This window comes from Manacus vitellinus, unplaced genomic scaffold, assembly GCF_001715985.3.
Source record: "Manacus vitellinus isolate BGI_N305 unplaced genomic scaffold, ASM171598v3 scaffold_1_pilon, whole genome shotgun sequence".
Classification (NCBI taxonomy): Eukaryota; Metazoa; Chordata; class Aves; order Passeriformes; family Pipridae; genus Manacus; species Manacus vitellinus.
This window is the reverse complement of record NW_021939396.1, coordinates 10,257,165-10,273,101: the sequence shown is the minus strand read 5'-3', so window position 1 is coordinate 10,273,101 and position 15,937 is coordinate 10,257,165. Positions and strand designations below refer to the sequence as shown.

At 38.6% G+C, this 15,937-nt stretch overlaps 1 protein-coding gene across 3 annotated transcripts in view; it reads left to right on the top strand.

The window, feature by feature from the left end:
* The first annotated feature begins 1,499 nt into the window (after positions 1 to 1,499).
* The window catches only part of NSMCE2 (NSE2 (MMS21) homolog, SMC5-SMC6 complex SUMO ligase), a 130,811-nt gene continuing 116,373 nt past the window's right edge, over positions 1,500 to 15,937 (top strand). The window contains exons 1-3 of one of the 3 annotated variants that reach the window (XM_008934545.2): positions 1,500 to 1,607; positions 2,222 to 2,374; positions 3,149 to 3,296. In XM_008934545.2, the coding sequence (XP_008932793.2) occupies positions 2,315 to 2,374; positions 3,149 to 3,296 (208 nt within the window). In that variant the 5' untranslated portion in view covers positions 1,500 to 1,607; positions 2,222 to 2,314. Of the gene's footprint in view, positions 1,608 to 2,221; positions 2,499 to 3,148; positions 3,297 to 15,937 lie in introns of all 3 variants that reach the window. The other 2 variants (XM_018076861.1, XM_018076865.1) reach the window with 2 other exon arrangements.

The window sequence follows — 15,937 nt, the reverse complement described above, 5'->3', positions numbered from 1 at the left end:
GTAGAGAATTTAGGACATTTGCTCAAATATTTAAGGGACAAAATAGACACTATAAGTTTTTTTGCTTTATCTTGTCTGGACCATTTGATCACTTGTTGAAAGAAGAAAAAGTGGCCTTGGTAGTCTCACTTGGGCTCCTTTTCAGCGCTGAGTTTGCTGATTGTATTTTTCAGCAGTGCAGGGTCTGGAGCTTGCAAATTATGAGTGCTTCATTGATGCACCCATTGAAGACCTTCATGGCAAAAAAAGAGTGTCTTAAAAACACTGCTGTGGAACCCAGTCAAGTGAGGAACGTGGCCTTTCCTCAGGAGGCAGATTGGACAGCTGCAAACTGAAGCTGAAGAGTTCACTTAGAAAATCCAGGAGTGAAATCTTTGATGTAGGAGAGTGGAGGAACAGTTGACTGGCTCAAAACAACCAAGTTGGAAAGTGGTGGGGGAACAGGGCTGGCCTGTAAGCCCCAAAATGGCAAACTGGGGCAGGTGAAACGATGGTGACACTGTGCCAAATGTGGTCCATTGCCCTGGCTTTAGAAGCTGCTGAGACCATGCCGGGTCCTTGGGTGGTGACTATCTACCTTTCCTTTTTCTTTCTCTCACTTTCTTCTCCTACCTTCTTCTCAAAATAGGTTGTAAGCCAGACCACAACATTCCAGTAAGTGCTTTGTTTTGTCTGGATAAGCTAAAATTTGCTGATTTAAAGTTTGCAAAGTGCCTTACTTTGTCTGGATGTTTTCAAAGTTGCTAAGTACCTTATTCTACTCAAATGTTCTAAAGTTTACAAGTAAAAGTTGTTATTGAACCCTCTGAGAATTTGATTGCTTCTCCTGCACACTGCCCAGGGCAAATCCAACTACCTTCCCCTAAACTCGTTGAGTGGGCAGGGGCATTACAGGATCCTAAGCAGTTTCTAAGAAAAATAATCTTTTATTAAAAAAGCAAAAAAAGGAAAATCCATCCAAAAGAGACTACTTTCCAAAGACAAAATAGATGAAAGTACCAATGTACTAGCATGATTTAATATTGTGACCAGTAACTTCTACTCCTGTGTAGTTTACTCAGTGCTTCCACAAATGTCAAAAGAATGAAGGAGCCTTTTTAACTTCACTGTTGTTTTTTTTTTTTTCAGATTCCTGCTTTCACAGTGTGTATCTGTGAAAAATCCAAAAGAACAGCAGGCTTTCTCAGTGAGATTTACTAAGTTCAGGAAGGGAATTGTTGACCGTTCACTTTGATACACTAATTGGGCCCAGCAAGATAAAGCTGCTCACATGATTTTATGTGACTATTTAATAGTGTATGTTTGATCACAGAGATTCTATACAGTCTTGCTAAGATGGCAAACTGGTACTTAAAACAAAAAAAGTACCAGGTGAAGGCATTGGTTATTAAATCTTTAAGAGCATCCTTTTTCTGTACTTTCAAGGAGTTCCATAAGGAACTTTTTCCTTGTCTTCTGTTGTCAGTTTGACAGATACGAAGATCTCTAATGATAGCTATCACTGTCTTTTGGCAGGGAGAGTATGAGCTGACATAACTAGAGCTATTGTTGAAGCCTGCTCCCTCCTCTGTGGCAAGATGCACCTTTAGAAGGGAATAGAGAGGAAGGTAATTTATATGTAATGAAGCAGTTCAAGTTGTGATGAAGTTGGGCTGTTGTTAAAATGTTGCTGGAAGCACATGACCTAAAGATGGTGTACTAAAAGATAATATTGACTGGCTAAGCACATTTTATAAATGGAAAAAAAGGACAAGAAATAAACATTAGGAGAGAAGAGAGCATGACAGCAGGTATTTAGTCTCATAGTCTGTATGATATTGTGAGGAATGTGGCAATGTTGTTCGGATTAGGGTGAGTACAACATGTAATTCTGGAGTCTCAGGGAAAGCAGTAGAGGGAGATACAGCTTAGGGTATGCAAATCTTGGGCAAAACATTGTACTTTCTATTTAGATGTTTTCCAAATTGCTATTGGATTATAGCCTGTCAAAGGCTGCTGTTGATGGAACAACTTATCCCCTTGTTACTTTGTGTACTGTTCAGATAAAACTTCTGGTATACCCCAAATTTGGTTGTGGATTCTGCTCTTTATTTCACCCAACAGCATCTCAATATAGTTGTTGAACATATTAGTTATTCTTTATATGGACTAATGCACTATTTCTGTCTATCTAAGACTTTTTGTTTGTTGTGTTTTTCTTTTTTTTCTGCTGTATCTAAAGCTGAATCAGAATTTTTCTAATCTACAATGTGAAGTATAAAATACTACACACCAAGTTCATGTTTCTCACAGTAGCTACATGTCTGAGTGAGTTATGGCAAAGCATGAAGAAGGAAGAGCAGAAGTTGGAATTTCTGAGAAGAAACCAACAGATGTGAGCAGTGTGGATAGGCACAGCATAAGCAAAACCACTTGAAGGTTGTATTAATGACAGAGGAGGAGCAGTTAATCCCCACAAGGCTGTAGGTTGTGGATGTGTACTGGAAAACCAGAGGGTGGTAAGGAAGATAAACATGGTACCTGTGTGACTTTATTTTGTGGTAATGGAATATGAATACTAAAAGTTTGTAGCATCCTTGGGGGAAGTAGACAGCATTTGTAAGGTGGGCTTTTATTTAAAAGTATTGCTAGATGTTCTACTGTTAAGTACATTCTTAGTAAAGTGGTCTTTTGTCAGATTATTTTTTCCAAGGGCCAACTGCTGGTGAGGCCGAATTGAATGCAAGAAATCATATTTCTTTCTAGTCTAGTTGATAATATGCCTAGAAAACAGACACATTTTTGGGCAAGTTGGCTTCTTTGGATCTTCTTTTGGACCTGAAATAGAACAGTAATTTTCAAGCAGACATAATCACTGAGTTTGAACTTCATTGTGGTTTAGCAATAGGAATGAGCAATAGGTGAAAACTGCCAGTTGCTTTGTGGTGTGTAGTTTTGCTTAATATTGAATAGGAGGTGAATTGAAAACCTGTGGTGAATTGCAGTTTCACTGAAATTACTGACATCTTGGGAGCTAAGTTTTCATTCCTGCTCCCTGATGTTTCAGTGCTTCTGTTGACACTGCTTTGTGGTTAGCTATACTTATGTTTTTCTCCCAAATTCTTTTCATTTTAAACTGTGTTTAAAATGTTGTCCCTGTTATTTCTAGAGTAACAATTTCAAGATGTCAGGTGGTGCAAAAATCCCGTTCAACATAATTGATACTGCTCTTTCTTCGTTGAAGAACTCCCAGTCCTTCATCAACTCTGGAATGGATATTGCTACTAAGACTGCCTTAGACCTTGTGGAAAGTTTCAGTAAGTATATTCTTTCTTGTATTATATCCTGAATCTGACAGATGAGTTGTAGACTCAATTTTGTCAATATCTATCTTCATTATAGGAGCTGTAGCTCCTCTGGCTAGGCCAGGTTGTTTTCATTCCAATCATTTCACTGTCTTAAATGATAAATTCAGTGAAAATGTAAATACCAGGAAAACATTGTCCCTGCTTTTGTAACACTGAAGACTAATTGTGTTCCAGTTGGTTTTACCCTACAGTTTTCTAGAAACTTCGATGTTGCTGAATGAGATGGAGAGGGCCTCTTAAGTGGGTGAATAAAATGACTTTTCATTCTCATGCTGCTTCTTTGCATTGTGTTTTATTTGATGTTTAGGGCAAGATATATTAAAATAATGGTAGAGATTTTGAGAACAAAGCTTGAGACACCTGTTAGGGGATGCAGTTTTATTAAATGCTGTCCCTGCTGAAAATCAGACCCCTTTAGAGTGCTTCAATTTGGACATTTTGCAGCGGGTGCATTAAATGTGGAATCACTACTAACAGTTTTGTCATTGCTATTTCACAGTAAAAGGGGCACTGCAAAGCTACTTTTCAAAGACAAACACTAGGTGACCCATTTCTCTATCTTAGGTCTGTGATAATGTTTTCACTAGGAAAAAAACCTTTAAAGCTCCAAAACCCTGGTATTTTTAGTTAAGAGTGGAGAACAGAGAACAAGAATCCTCCAAAATCAAAGTTTTGCTGTTCATTATAAATCTTTCACTCATCTAAACCAAGGATTATGTGCAATCAAGATGAATGTTTTTCTCTTTGTCTGGTGTGATAGTTCTCTCTCCTTTGACCTTTTTATCCATACTCTTGTCAGAGACATGTCATTTCTAGTGGGTAGAGGAAATAGAAAGCTTGTGTGAACAGTCAGCTGGGGATTCCCTTTGAAGTAAAACTTGTGTAACCAGTTGTGTTTCCTCTCTGCTTTAGCAGTCACCCTCTCTCCTACTTTGCCATAAGCAGTGCACAGAAAAACACTGAATGTATTCAATTCTTTCCTCCCCGGTACCACAGAAATTATTTATACAAAAGTTAAAAGATTTGAGTGGTTTCACGTTTCAGTAGAAGCCCCTGTTGCGTTCCTGTTGAGAGTCAGCTCCACTGTGCAGGTCTGCATCTGTAAGTCCGTGCTTTGTACTCCTAGAAAATACCTCTTCCTTGCATACCTCCTTCTGAAACATTAATCTTTAATTACAACCTTGACAATACTGTGTCCATTTAATGTAGTAACCAAAAGGGCCATAATTAGCATTCTATTTTGAAAGGAGAAGATTACTCCCGAGGAAATACCTGTGGTCATTGTTACAGTTACTTTTGTAAGGTTTGGTTTTCCTTCCCCTGACTACTCCACTTGGACTTCAAGTTCTTGTGCTCTTCACAGAGTGCCATCAGGAAAGATACTGGGTTTCTGTGGCATGATATGCTTTGGTGTTTTAGAATTAGCATCATCTGATCTACTGGACTTTACTGTTCAGCTCTTACCTCCAGCTCATATGTGGTGATTTTTGTTTCTAGAGTTGTTACTCATCCATCCTCCTTTGTCTTATGTTCTGAGGCAAAATACTAATTTAATTTTTAGAAAGAATTAGATAATATATTTCTGGTTCTTTGTTGCTGTCCTATTGGCAATTTGCTTTAATTCACTTTGCAAAATTTAACTGTCCAGCTTCTGACAGGTTTTATTGCCAGGCTTTGTAGAAGCAACAGATTCTGTTGTAACTGTTTATTTTAGCTTACAGGCACTTTTTCTGTGGATATGTTTTGTTCCTTTGGTCTTTCATACTGGATAATGCTGTTTTTTGGGAACAGTAATGAAATTTTTCATAGCAAGTACATGAGAAAAATTACATTTACATCTAAAGATAAATAACTAAAAAGCAGGCAAAGTTAGTGCAGTGAGTGATCTCTGTTTCCTCTCTTTATTCCTATTCTCTACAAGCCAAATCCTGAAAACATTTACTATTAAATATATTTATTAAGGGTTTATTTTGTTCTAGTCCCGTATAGATTTATGAAAAGAAATTGCTTGTATTAAATATTCAGGTCAGACATTGCTCATTTATGAACTTGTACAATCTCTAGAAAAATAAGGCAATTTCTATTGACTACTACTAATTTAGGTGGAGAATAATTTTAATGCATCTGATCCTGAAAACCTTTTATTTTTTAAGTGATTTCGTTGATGTCCATGAAGTTAAATTGTCGATTAAGACCTCCCTGTCCATTTATACCCTGCTGACTTTTAGCACTGAGCATCGATGGTGTGTTGTGAGCACGCACTGGCAGAGACAAAATTTTAAAAGATCCTGTAGGGATTAAGGTTCTCTTTCTAGAGGTGAAAATTAATTTCACCAAACTGAGTATCAAAGGGAAACAGCCAATTTAAAAACTCATTTTATTTAATGAGTTAAAAAGAAATATAAGTCTTTTGCCCTTCTCAGTCTTTTTGCTGATTCTCTTTAGCTACTGACATTGTCTAAAGGTTGTATTCTTCTCTTTAAAGAACACCATTGTGGTATAGAAACATTTTAAAATGTTACTGTATAAAAAGCCCGTGTAAGCAGAAAAACCGACTGTGCACAGTTGGTTTCAGTATCTCCCACCTGTGCTCAAAACAGTCTTGGATGTACTGTGGCCCAACCTAACAAAATACTGAAGGAAAGGATACACTGATATTCTTGAGTGGTCCACCAGCATTTGGAGGGTCTGTATATTGTAAAGCTTAAGCACATGCTTATATCCTTTTCTGGACTGGAGTCCTAATAGATTTGAGAATTTGAAGGTGACACTGTTCAAAATCATTTATAATGCAAGTAAAAGCATTTTAGTTCTACTATAATTTGCATCTTCCTAAATTTAGCCTCAATCTAGTTTTGAGCTTTAGTAGTGTGATTGAAAAAAGAATTCATTAAGTCTCTTGTCACAAATACTTGTTCAGCAATGTCTCTCAACTGTAATGCTCTGAGACCTTTAAGCCCCGTCTTGACACCTCTGCACACAGAGGAGCAGCTGTTTGCAGTGCTAATTTAACTTCTTTTGGTTGCTGAATTGTCTTTACTTAGACTACTCAAAGTAGTTCCACAGAGTTAGAAAGCACTGCTGGACATCCATGTCAAATACTGGAATGAAAAGTCTTTTCCTCTGTTTTTGGAATTAGTGAAACCTGCTATGTGTGTTGACTGATGGACTGATAATGGTAAGAATGTGCTGGCCAAGGGTAGGTCTAGTGTATCCATGACAGACATCTATTCCCAGCTTTACTTAAAGTTTTTGACTGTGAATGTGGTCGGCTTGCTGAGGATGGCAGTTTTATCTGACTTTTTGTGAGAAAGCAGCAGAACTTTCTCAAGAATACGGGACTATAAAGTACAGAGAGCTGTGGATGTCGTAATGAAGAAGGCTAACTCATGGTCATCCCCAGGCTTCCAGTCCAGCACCTGTCCTTTGAGGGGGTGTTACTTTTGTCTTGGTTGGAGCCCAAATTATGTGGGACTAGGAGGATTGCCCAGTACAAATGGGAAATAATTGGAAGGTCTTGAGAGTATGCTAACTACAGACAAGATGATAAAAATTTCTTAGCATAAAACTTCTGAAAAGCATTTTAAAGCGTGGACAGATAATGGGTTTTCTGCTAGAAGGCAAGATGCTTCCTTGATGTCTGGGACTATTCCAACCATACATCACATTCTCACTGCCAAGTATGGAGGCCCTAAAGTGTAGAATAGCTGTGTGGGAAGCAGTTACTGCAACTGACCTCTAATCTTATTTGGGGAAAAAAAAATAGCTACTTTTCTTTTTCTTCAAAAACTTGCCCTTAAATGTCGTGGTCATCTGCTCCCCATGGCTGTTTGCCATCTGTATTACATGCAAGTGATCTTCCTGTAGCACTGTCAGGGTCCATATGAGAATTCCTCTTTGTTTCCATGCTTTAAAGGATTTTTCTGCTCACCCTTATGTACAGAACAGATTCGTGGGTCTTAATAATGTTAGTGATAGGATTCTTTGGCATGTACCCCAGATTAAGTTAGAGTTACATCTCTGACTTTTCCTATCTGCTTATTGCATAGTGTGCTCCCTCTGCCAGCAGAGTTTACCTCAATTCCATCTGCTTATCCCATTTGTCTGTTCCCCTTGTCCCAGAGCTGTCTCTGTGCTTTTCTTCATGTGTGCTGCACTGCATCTCACATGTACAATGTCCTGCTTTTTCTGACTTTCTTATCTCCAGATTGGTTGGGATCCACTTGTGTCATCATGCCTGTTCAATACGAGCTAAACAGTAGCTGGTAATCACAGAATCAGAGTATATACTAAGTTGTAAGGGACCCACAAGGATCACCAAGTCCAACTCCTGGCCCTGCACAGGACCATCCCCAAGAGTCACACCATGTGCCTGAGAGTATCCTCCAAACACTTCTTGAACTCTGTCAGGCTTGATTCTGTGACCACTCCCCTGGGGAGCCTGTTCCAGTGCCCAACCACCGTCTGAGTGAAGAACCTTTTTCTAATATCCAACCTGAACCTCCCCTGACACAACTTCAGGCCATTCCCTCGAGTCCTGTCACTGGTCACCAGAGAGAAGAGATCAGTGCCTGTCCCTCCTCTTCCCCTCATAAGGAAGTTGTAACTGCAATGAGGTCTCCCCTCAGTCTCCTCCGGGCTGAACAGACCAAGTGATCTCAGCCGCTCCTCATACGGCTTCCCCTCAAGGCTTCCCCTTCGCCATCTTTGCTGCCCTGCTTTGGACACTTTCTAAGAGCTTAATATCTTTCTTATATTGTGGTGTCCAAAACTGCCACAATATTCAAGGTAAGGCTGTCCCAGTGCAGAGCAGAAAGGGACAATCCCCTCCCTTGACCGGCTGGTGATGCTTTGCCTGATGCTCCCCCGGACACGGTTGGCCCTCCTGGCTGCCAGGGCACTGCTGACTCATATTCAGTTTGCCATTGACCAGGACCCCCAGGTCCCTTTCTATGGCACTGTATGTACCACTGTCTCATTCCACAGTCTGTTCGAACATCAAGGGTTGCCCCATCCCAGGTGCAGAATCCAGTACTTTCTTTTGTTGAACTTCATATGGTTGGTGATTGTCTAGTCTTTTCATGTGGATTTAACTCTATGAGATTACCCACATCACTTTGATTTCTCTCACTGCTCTTTTAGAATGGTTTTAATAGGAATGACTCTAAACCTTTCTGACCCTTGTTGACCTAGGAAGGAGCCTAGACCATAGAGACATGGTGATTAGCCTAGTTTTATTAAATTATTGGCAGCCTTTTAATAGACACTTGGTTCATGAGTTTCTATGGAATATCCACTATTCTTTGCAGTGACTTTCTAAACCCATTGCAGCAATGCATAACATACATGAACATTCTAAGTTTGTTCATCTCTCAGAGCAGAGGACCTTTCCATGGAAGTTTCTCTGTCATTGACCTAAAATGTCTCCTATTTGGAATGGTGCAAACTTCAGTGTAGAGGTGGACTCTGTAGCTCTGTTTGAATATAAAATGTTTTTGTTAATTTGTTTTTTTTGTTCTTCCCCCCCCCCCAGTTTATTTTTCATTGAAAATTCAAATGCAGGATTCCTGCAGTACCATACCATCACACGATTCTTAACATTGGCAAAGTTCTTGTGCATGAAATGACTACGATGGGATTGTTTTGGGATCCAGAAATTAACCTCCTGACACCTGTGCTTCTAAAATTCTCGTGCTCTGTTAACTTTCATGGTGTTAGAGGTCATTGTGCTTCATAAAAATAATCAAAACATAAGATACTTGCCCCAAGAATGGGCTGTAGCATATGGGCTGGAATGACACTTTACAACCTCCTTGAGAAGTGGTGTGAGCATGAAGGTTCTCTGACTCAGGAAATGAGCAGGATAAACTTTGTCTCGCTGTCCTGTTCTTGTTCAGGGAAGAGAAGCCGTGTCAAGATGTCTTCTTGCACGTCTTGCCTTCCATTGCATATGGACGGTGGTTTTGTCAGGTTGCTCTCCACCTCATAGTGGCCTCATAGTGGTCAAAGCTGTGGCCTGTGGTGCAGGGACTCTGCATGAGGAATCAGACCTTGTTTTTCCCTTGGAAGCCCATAAATCTGTGAAGGTGGTAATGAGAAGCAAATAGCAAATGGTTTTACATGCACTGAAGGAGTACAGTTTTTTTTTCTAGTTGGAGAATCTTAAGTATAGGTTTTCTATGTTTATTTTCTTTTGTTGGAGAATGTAAGTGTAGAATGTCAAGGGCCATCCTGGAGATAAATAGCTTTTCACTGACACTTGCTATGTGAAAATATTTTCTAGCTATGTGAGAAGGTACTGTAGAAAATGAAGAGAGGCCAATGATTCATGAAGTTCATCCTTCTGTGTTAGCCTCTACCAGATGCTTCCTGTGAAGCTGCAAGAATTCCCTCATAATACCAAGCTGTTCACAGAGGAAGTTTTTTTCTAACCTCAGGCTTTTATCTACCAGAAGCTGGTCTGCTTTGTTATACCAGTGTCTGTGGTACTAATTGGTGACATGCACAAACTCATTGTAGGCACCAAAATTACATCTTTCTTCTTGGGAAAGTTCTTTTCCTGTTGTTTAAAGTAAACTTGTATTTTGTGGTATGTGAGATAAAATGTTTCAGATTCCCTTTCTCAAAAATTCTAATTTTGTTTTCCTTCAAATCCCTCGCTTAAGATTAATCCTTTTAGGAAAAATGCTCTTTTAATCTTATACTTCTCTTCTATTGCATTGTGCTTCTTGTATTGTTTTACAGGTATTTAACCTTTCAGCTAACAGTGAGAAAGATATGTTTTTCTTGAAGTAGGTAGGTAAATGGTGTCACATTTTAAGTACTTTTTCTTTAAGTAATTTTATTCTTTGAAACAAAAAGGCCTGGTTGGGTTCTTGTGAAATGCTTTTCTGAAGACAAAAAATGATATTTTGTGCGCTCGCTATGTTCTGCAGTCAATATAAAAATTTGGAGAAGAGAGGGTTGGAATAATTTTTTTGTCTTACCTCTGTTTACTTACAAGATTTATAGCCAGCACTGATGGAATTTCCATTGCTGGAATACACTGGTTGATTCTGGAAGCTGTTCTTCAAAGAAGCTGTCTGAAAAAGGAGAATTTGGAAATGTGCCTTGTTTCAAAATCTGGAAAAATATGACTTGTAATGAAAGATTTGTGTTCTTTTATATTTATACAAAACCACCCTGACTGTAGTCTGTAATCTTACAAAGTGGGAAGAAACAAATATGTGTGGTTGTTACTATTTCCTAGCTGGAATTTTGACTGCAAGAAGAACACAGTGCAGGGAGGGGAAAGCAGCTATATTAAGCAGCATACTTTGTTCTGCTAGCTCTTTCTGGTGTGGGCACTCAGTAAGCTGAGTGCATCCAAGTATCTTTGTTCCTCAACTTCTGCAGTTTGAAGCAAAAAGAGGCCCTTTAGGTGGCAGCAAAGCCTTTCCTGCAGATCGAGCCCTGGCTCCTTCACCTGCTGTGGCACTACGAAACTCCCTCCTGGAATGGATTTAGAGGTGTTGGTGCCATATCACTGTACTCCTGCATTTAGTAACAATAAAATATAAACGGAGGATTAAGACTAATAGAGATAATTTGTATTACCCGATCAATACAGATCGTTGCATTTTGTACATGGCATGTTGTGGTTGAACTAGAGAGTATCATTCAGAGTGAAATCCAGTCTTGATTTACAGCTAGCTTGCTGAATAACTGTCTTTAGTGCATTCTCATGGAAGTGTACTGACAGCTTGCACCTGAACAGATCGTATGCTGGACAGTCTCAGCTTTTGTCAGAACTCTTATGAGTGCTCAGATGAAAACTGGACAGTTTTTTTCTCAGGTTTTGGTAGATGGTATTTACATAGCGTCTGATGTCAAATACACACATGCATATGTATGTGTGCATATTCTGTTCTCTAACATATTTTTCTAAGCCAGTGTGTAATTTTCTCCCCCAAAGGTCATTGTGAGGTAGGGAGATTTGCAGTCACCTGGTGGGTTACCTCATGTACCCGTAGTCAGTATAAATTTCTCTGTGTCCTAGACCTCATAAAATCTCAGTAGTCTTCAAAGTAGATAATAAGTGGGATTTAAATGCTGTACAGACCTTTTCGGAGACCCTCTGTGCTCTAGTGATGTTAACCTTGAGAGAATGAGTGAGCTTACAGCTGTAAGTTATAGGCTTGAAATTGCTGGGTGAGGTTCTTTGGCCTCTGCTGTGCATGAGATCAGAATAGAATGATCCTAATGGTCTGTTCCAGCTTCGAAATACTATGAAGTACTGCAGAGGTCTTGTGTGGGCTCTTTAGCACAAAGATAAATCAGCCTCTTTGAACAAAAGCCAGAGAGGAATATTTTATCTCAGTAATTTACTGTATGAAAATATTCTCTGTAGTGTATTAATCTGTCATTTTCTTATCATCATATTTCTGCCACAGAAATGTGGCAATAAGAAAATACCGCTAACTCCTGCTTAAATGTAGAGGCATATGATATATATAGAAAGTAGTGTGGGCTTTGAAGAACCCACTCTGAAAGCTTTAATTTTTATCAATTTAAGTAGATCAGTATTTAGCTTTCAGTGATCTAATTGTGTGCCTAAATAACTAGGGAGGGAGGAGGAACCCACAAGAGTAGGAAAAAATCTGGGGTTGGCAGCATTTAGAAAGATTAAGGATATAAAGCAATTGTATTTCTTTTCTTGATTCTTTCCATTAGGAAAAGGTTTAACTGGATGAAAAGTAGGCATTGTGCTGACATGTTCTCGGTGTTTGGTCAAAACACGAAAGAAGCCCTTATGTAGACATGATCATTCTGAACATCATCCTGATCCCCTTCCAATTAGACACAAGACACTTCTTTAAAAAAAAAAATTCCCTTTCTTTTCCTTTCTCTTCTTTGTTCTTCTGTTCAAGAATTCAAGAACTTGTGATTGGTTTTTGCCTTTCTTTTTTTTTGATACTCAAATAAGTGTTTTTTTGTCAGTGAACATAGAATTAATTATAAGAAGTTTTTAATACTTTCACATTAAAAAAAAAGAAAAAAGTCACTCTGACTTGAATCTGGGTTTTATGACATGTTTTATGAAATTTACACTGATGTTATATAGCACACTGACACTCTAGTGAAGAATGAAGATTATAATATGTACTGATTAAATTCCAGGAATTTAAAGGGGAATGTTTTCTTTATCAGTCAGAATCATATGTAAAACTTGTGTGTTCTTTATTACTGACACTGAGACCCATGAAAAATACTATCCTTTGGAGGACAGGCAGAGGTTGGTGGTCTGAATTGGAGCTTTAAAATATTTTTTATTATAATTTTCACAGATTATTTTGCTTGCCTTCTCATTTTCTTTCCCATTTTCTTTGAAAAAGAGCAAGGAACACATAATAGCATTATATGAAAGAGATAAAACAACTGAGATACTCTTGAGCCTGATTTTGCTGAGTCCTTGGGGCCAGGAATAACTGTGCTTTCAAACTGGCTTCGCACTGTGGCCTTGAGCAAGTCATTGAAGTTCACAAGGCATGAGTTTCCCTTCTATAAAAAAGGATGTCAGGAGTGTTTTGGGAGGATGTATGAATTATCTCAAATTCCTGCCTAGATATTCACTTCTGTTTTTGCTTATGCCTTCTGTGCTTGGGGAAATTACATTGCAAGAGTCTAACAATCACGTGAGTTGTCTGTAATGGTGGTGGGTGATTGGATAAAGCAGGAGATAGGTAGCCGGGAAAAATATGTGTACAGGAGAAGTAAAAGGCATCAGAAGACAACAGCCTCGTAAAGATGTCATCTTTACCTTTTGTGAATTGACAAATAGGAAGTATCACAACTCCAAGAGCCATTATGGGTGATATGAAGTGGTTTGAACCACTGTAATATACACAGGGCACTAAGTGAGGATTTGCACTTTTATGAAATTTATGAGTGGACTCACAACCATGTCTGCAGGAGGGTAGTCTGACGTTTATTAGTGGGATGATAAAGAATATTATGTGAAGAGAGAAAATTTTAGAGTGCTTCAAAAATGTGCTACTGAAGCTGCTTATGGAAAGAAAATTTACAGCGAAACTCGCAGTTCAGCAAAAGGTCAACTGAAGAATCCATTCTATCTCCAAATAAACAGTGTTTATTCCATTCTATCTCCAAATAACCAGTGTTTTCTTTCTTGTTTCAGTTTTCAGGCACTGGATCTTGTATTTCTGTCTGATAATCAAAGAGCCCCACATGTTCAGAAATCCTCAGGATAGTAGTGGTAGATCATGAACAAATCACCTTTAGCATCTCTTATTTGTCTTCAGAAGTTGAGTTACTTTAGTCAGTCTTCATGTAAGTCCCACTTTCCAGACATAAGTACTTTGTATTGCTCTTTCTTTGAAATACTGAAAGAGCTTATTGAAGGAAAATTAGTAGTATTTAGTCTCATGCTTGTTGGTCTAGAATGAGCCTTTGGCCAAATTTTACACTCTGTGCCATTGAAGATAGGGATGCATCTGCAAAACTGTTGGCATACAGTCAGCCCATTTTTTCATAAAAAAGGAAAAAACAGAACAATCCCTCTACCCTTCTTAGACATTGAACAAGGGTGGGACATTCACGATGAGCATCACACAGCACAGCCTTCTGTGCAGGGCATGTAGTAACCAACTAACCTGCTGTCACACACTGCTGCCCCAGCCACCCTCAGGCATTGTTTGCCTTGGGTTAGTTCCCAAACTGTGCACCACATAGCAGTTACTGTTAATGACTGGTGAGCTTATGCCCTTTTTGTTATTGTTGTTTCAGTTTGGGGTTTTTTTGTGTGTCAATGGACCTTTATGCCAGTAAAAGACAATCAACAGCCACGAGTCTGTTAGAGCTGCTATTATATAAAGGGATGGGAGAAAGTAAGAGGTGACCCCCAAAGATTGTGATCACTGGGGAGATATCACTTGCTCGTAGAGAAAGAATCAAAAAGTGGTCTAGCAAGTGCTCAGGGGAAAAAAAGAGTGGGAATAGGGGAACTGGATGAGGAGGAAGAGAAGGGGAGAAGGGCAAGTGGTAAAGAAATGTGTAATGAAGGACAAGGAGAAGTAAGAAATAAGAAAGGCACAGCAAAAGGATTAAGCAGGATAATATGCTCATTGTTCTCTAGATGACAGAAGATATTTGAATGCCTTCCTTATGGTGTTTCCCATGTGAGCAACTTCTGTAGTTTCCACAAAGGTGTTGCTTTTACAAATAGGAAGAGTAGTCTGGCATATAAATTGAAGGAGGACTAGTTCATGTGGATGAAAATGAGAAGGTAGATGTGGTCGTTCTGATTAATCTTGTGCTGGAGTTGTTGGGCATATGTGTGCATGACCCTCCTTGCCTTTTTGACATTATCAACAAATGTTACAGAGCACTCAGAAATATGCATGTGCAGTATTTCAGAGCAGCACTGACAATCTCAAACTGCACCATAAATTACGTGTAATGAACTTTCTTATTAAAAAAGACTTAACAAAAGGAGCCAGCTGGCTTAAGGAGAAGGTGGCAGATGAAAAGAACACAATTCAAAGAAGTGTTCACACATTAAGGAAGTAATTTTAACAGGCTTTCCCCAGACTGTAAGTGGGAATGGAATTATACATTACATGTAAATGTCAAGTGACAATAATATCTTCTGAGTTAAATCAACCTTGCAACCTCTTTCCTATTTTTCTTAAGCAGATGAATAAAGTTTAACTTGTGATTTCCTTACTAATCATCTTAGTAAGCAGTGGGTGAGTAGACTTTTTACTGTATGGGTAGATTAATGTGACATTTTCACAGGACTTTTTATTTTTTGAAGTTTATTACTTGTGGGTGTGGATCTAATTCACAGCTGTTTTTGAGGGAATTAGGTATGCCATAACTTATTCAAATTCTATATTTTTTGGTATTTTTAGTTTATATCCATGCTTTGTTGGAGGCGTGTAGTCTGTCCTGATGTCTCAAGATAATCAAGATAATATACTTCAGTGTAGAGACTTGACCTAGTCACTTTTATAGAAAAACAGATTTTAAATAAAATTCAAAAGCATATCAGTATAAAGGGGAGAAAATTGTCTCAGCCAGTACGTGTCAGCTACACAAATCTCAAGCATAGTCCTATGGTTCTGAATTGAATTTATTTTAGTAACACAATGTCTGTGGTAGTTTACCAGAACAGAGGGAACCTTCTACTTCCTATCTAGTTACAGAATATTTCCACATTCAATTTTCAGTTTATATTTCTGTCTTTTTTCAAAACTACCCTCTTAAAAGCTGTAAGGCCCCTCAATGCTCCTTCTTTCCTAGTACGGACAAAGATAACAGCATTATCTAAAAAACATGCTGAGAGACCATTATCTGTGCTAGACTGTAAGCCATCAAATAAATTCCTGTTTCCTCTCAAAATCATAAATATTTGTGCATGTGTGAGAGACCCAGGCAATACAGACTTGCATTGCCCTTTTGTTGCCCAGAGATGTGCATTTTCCACATGATAACAAAGTAGCAGTTCCTCATAGTAGGACAAATTTTTTTGTATGAGCTTTGTGGGAAATGAAATTCCAGCAATGGAAAGATTTAGCTCTGTCACTTGC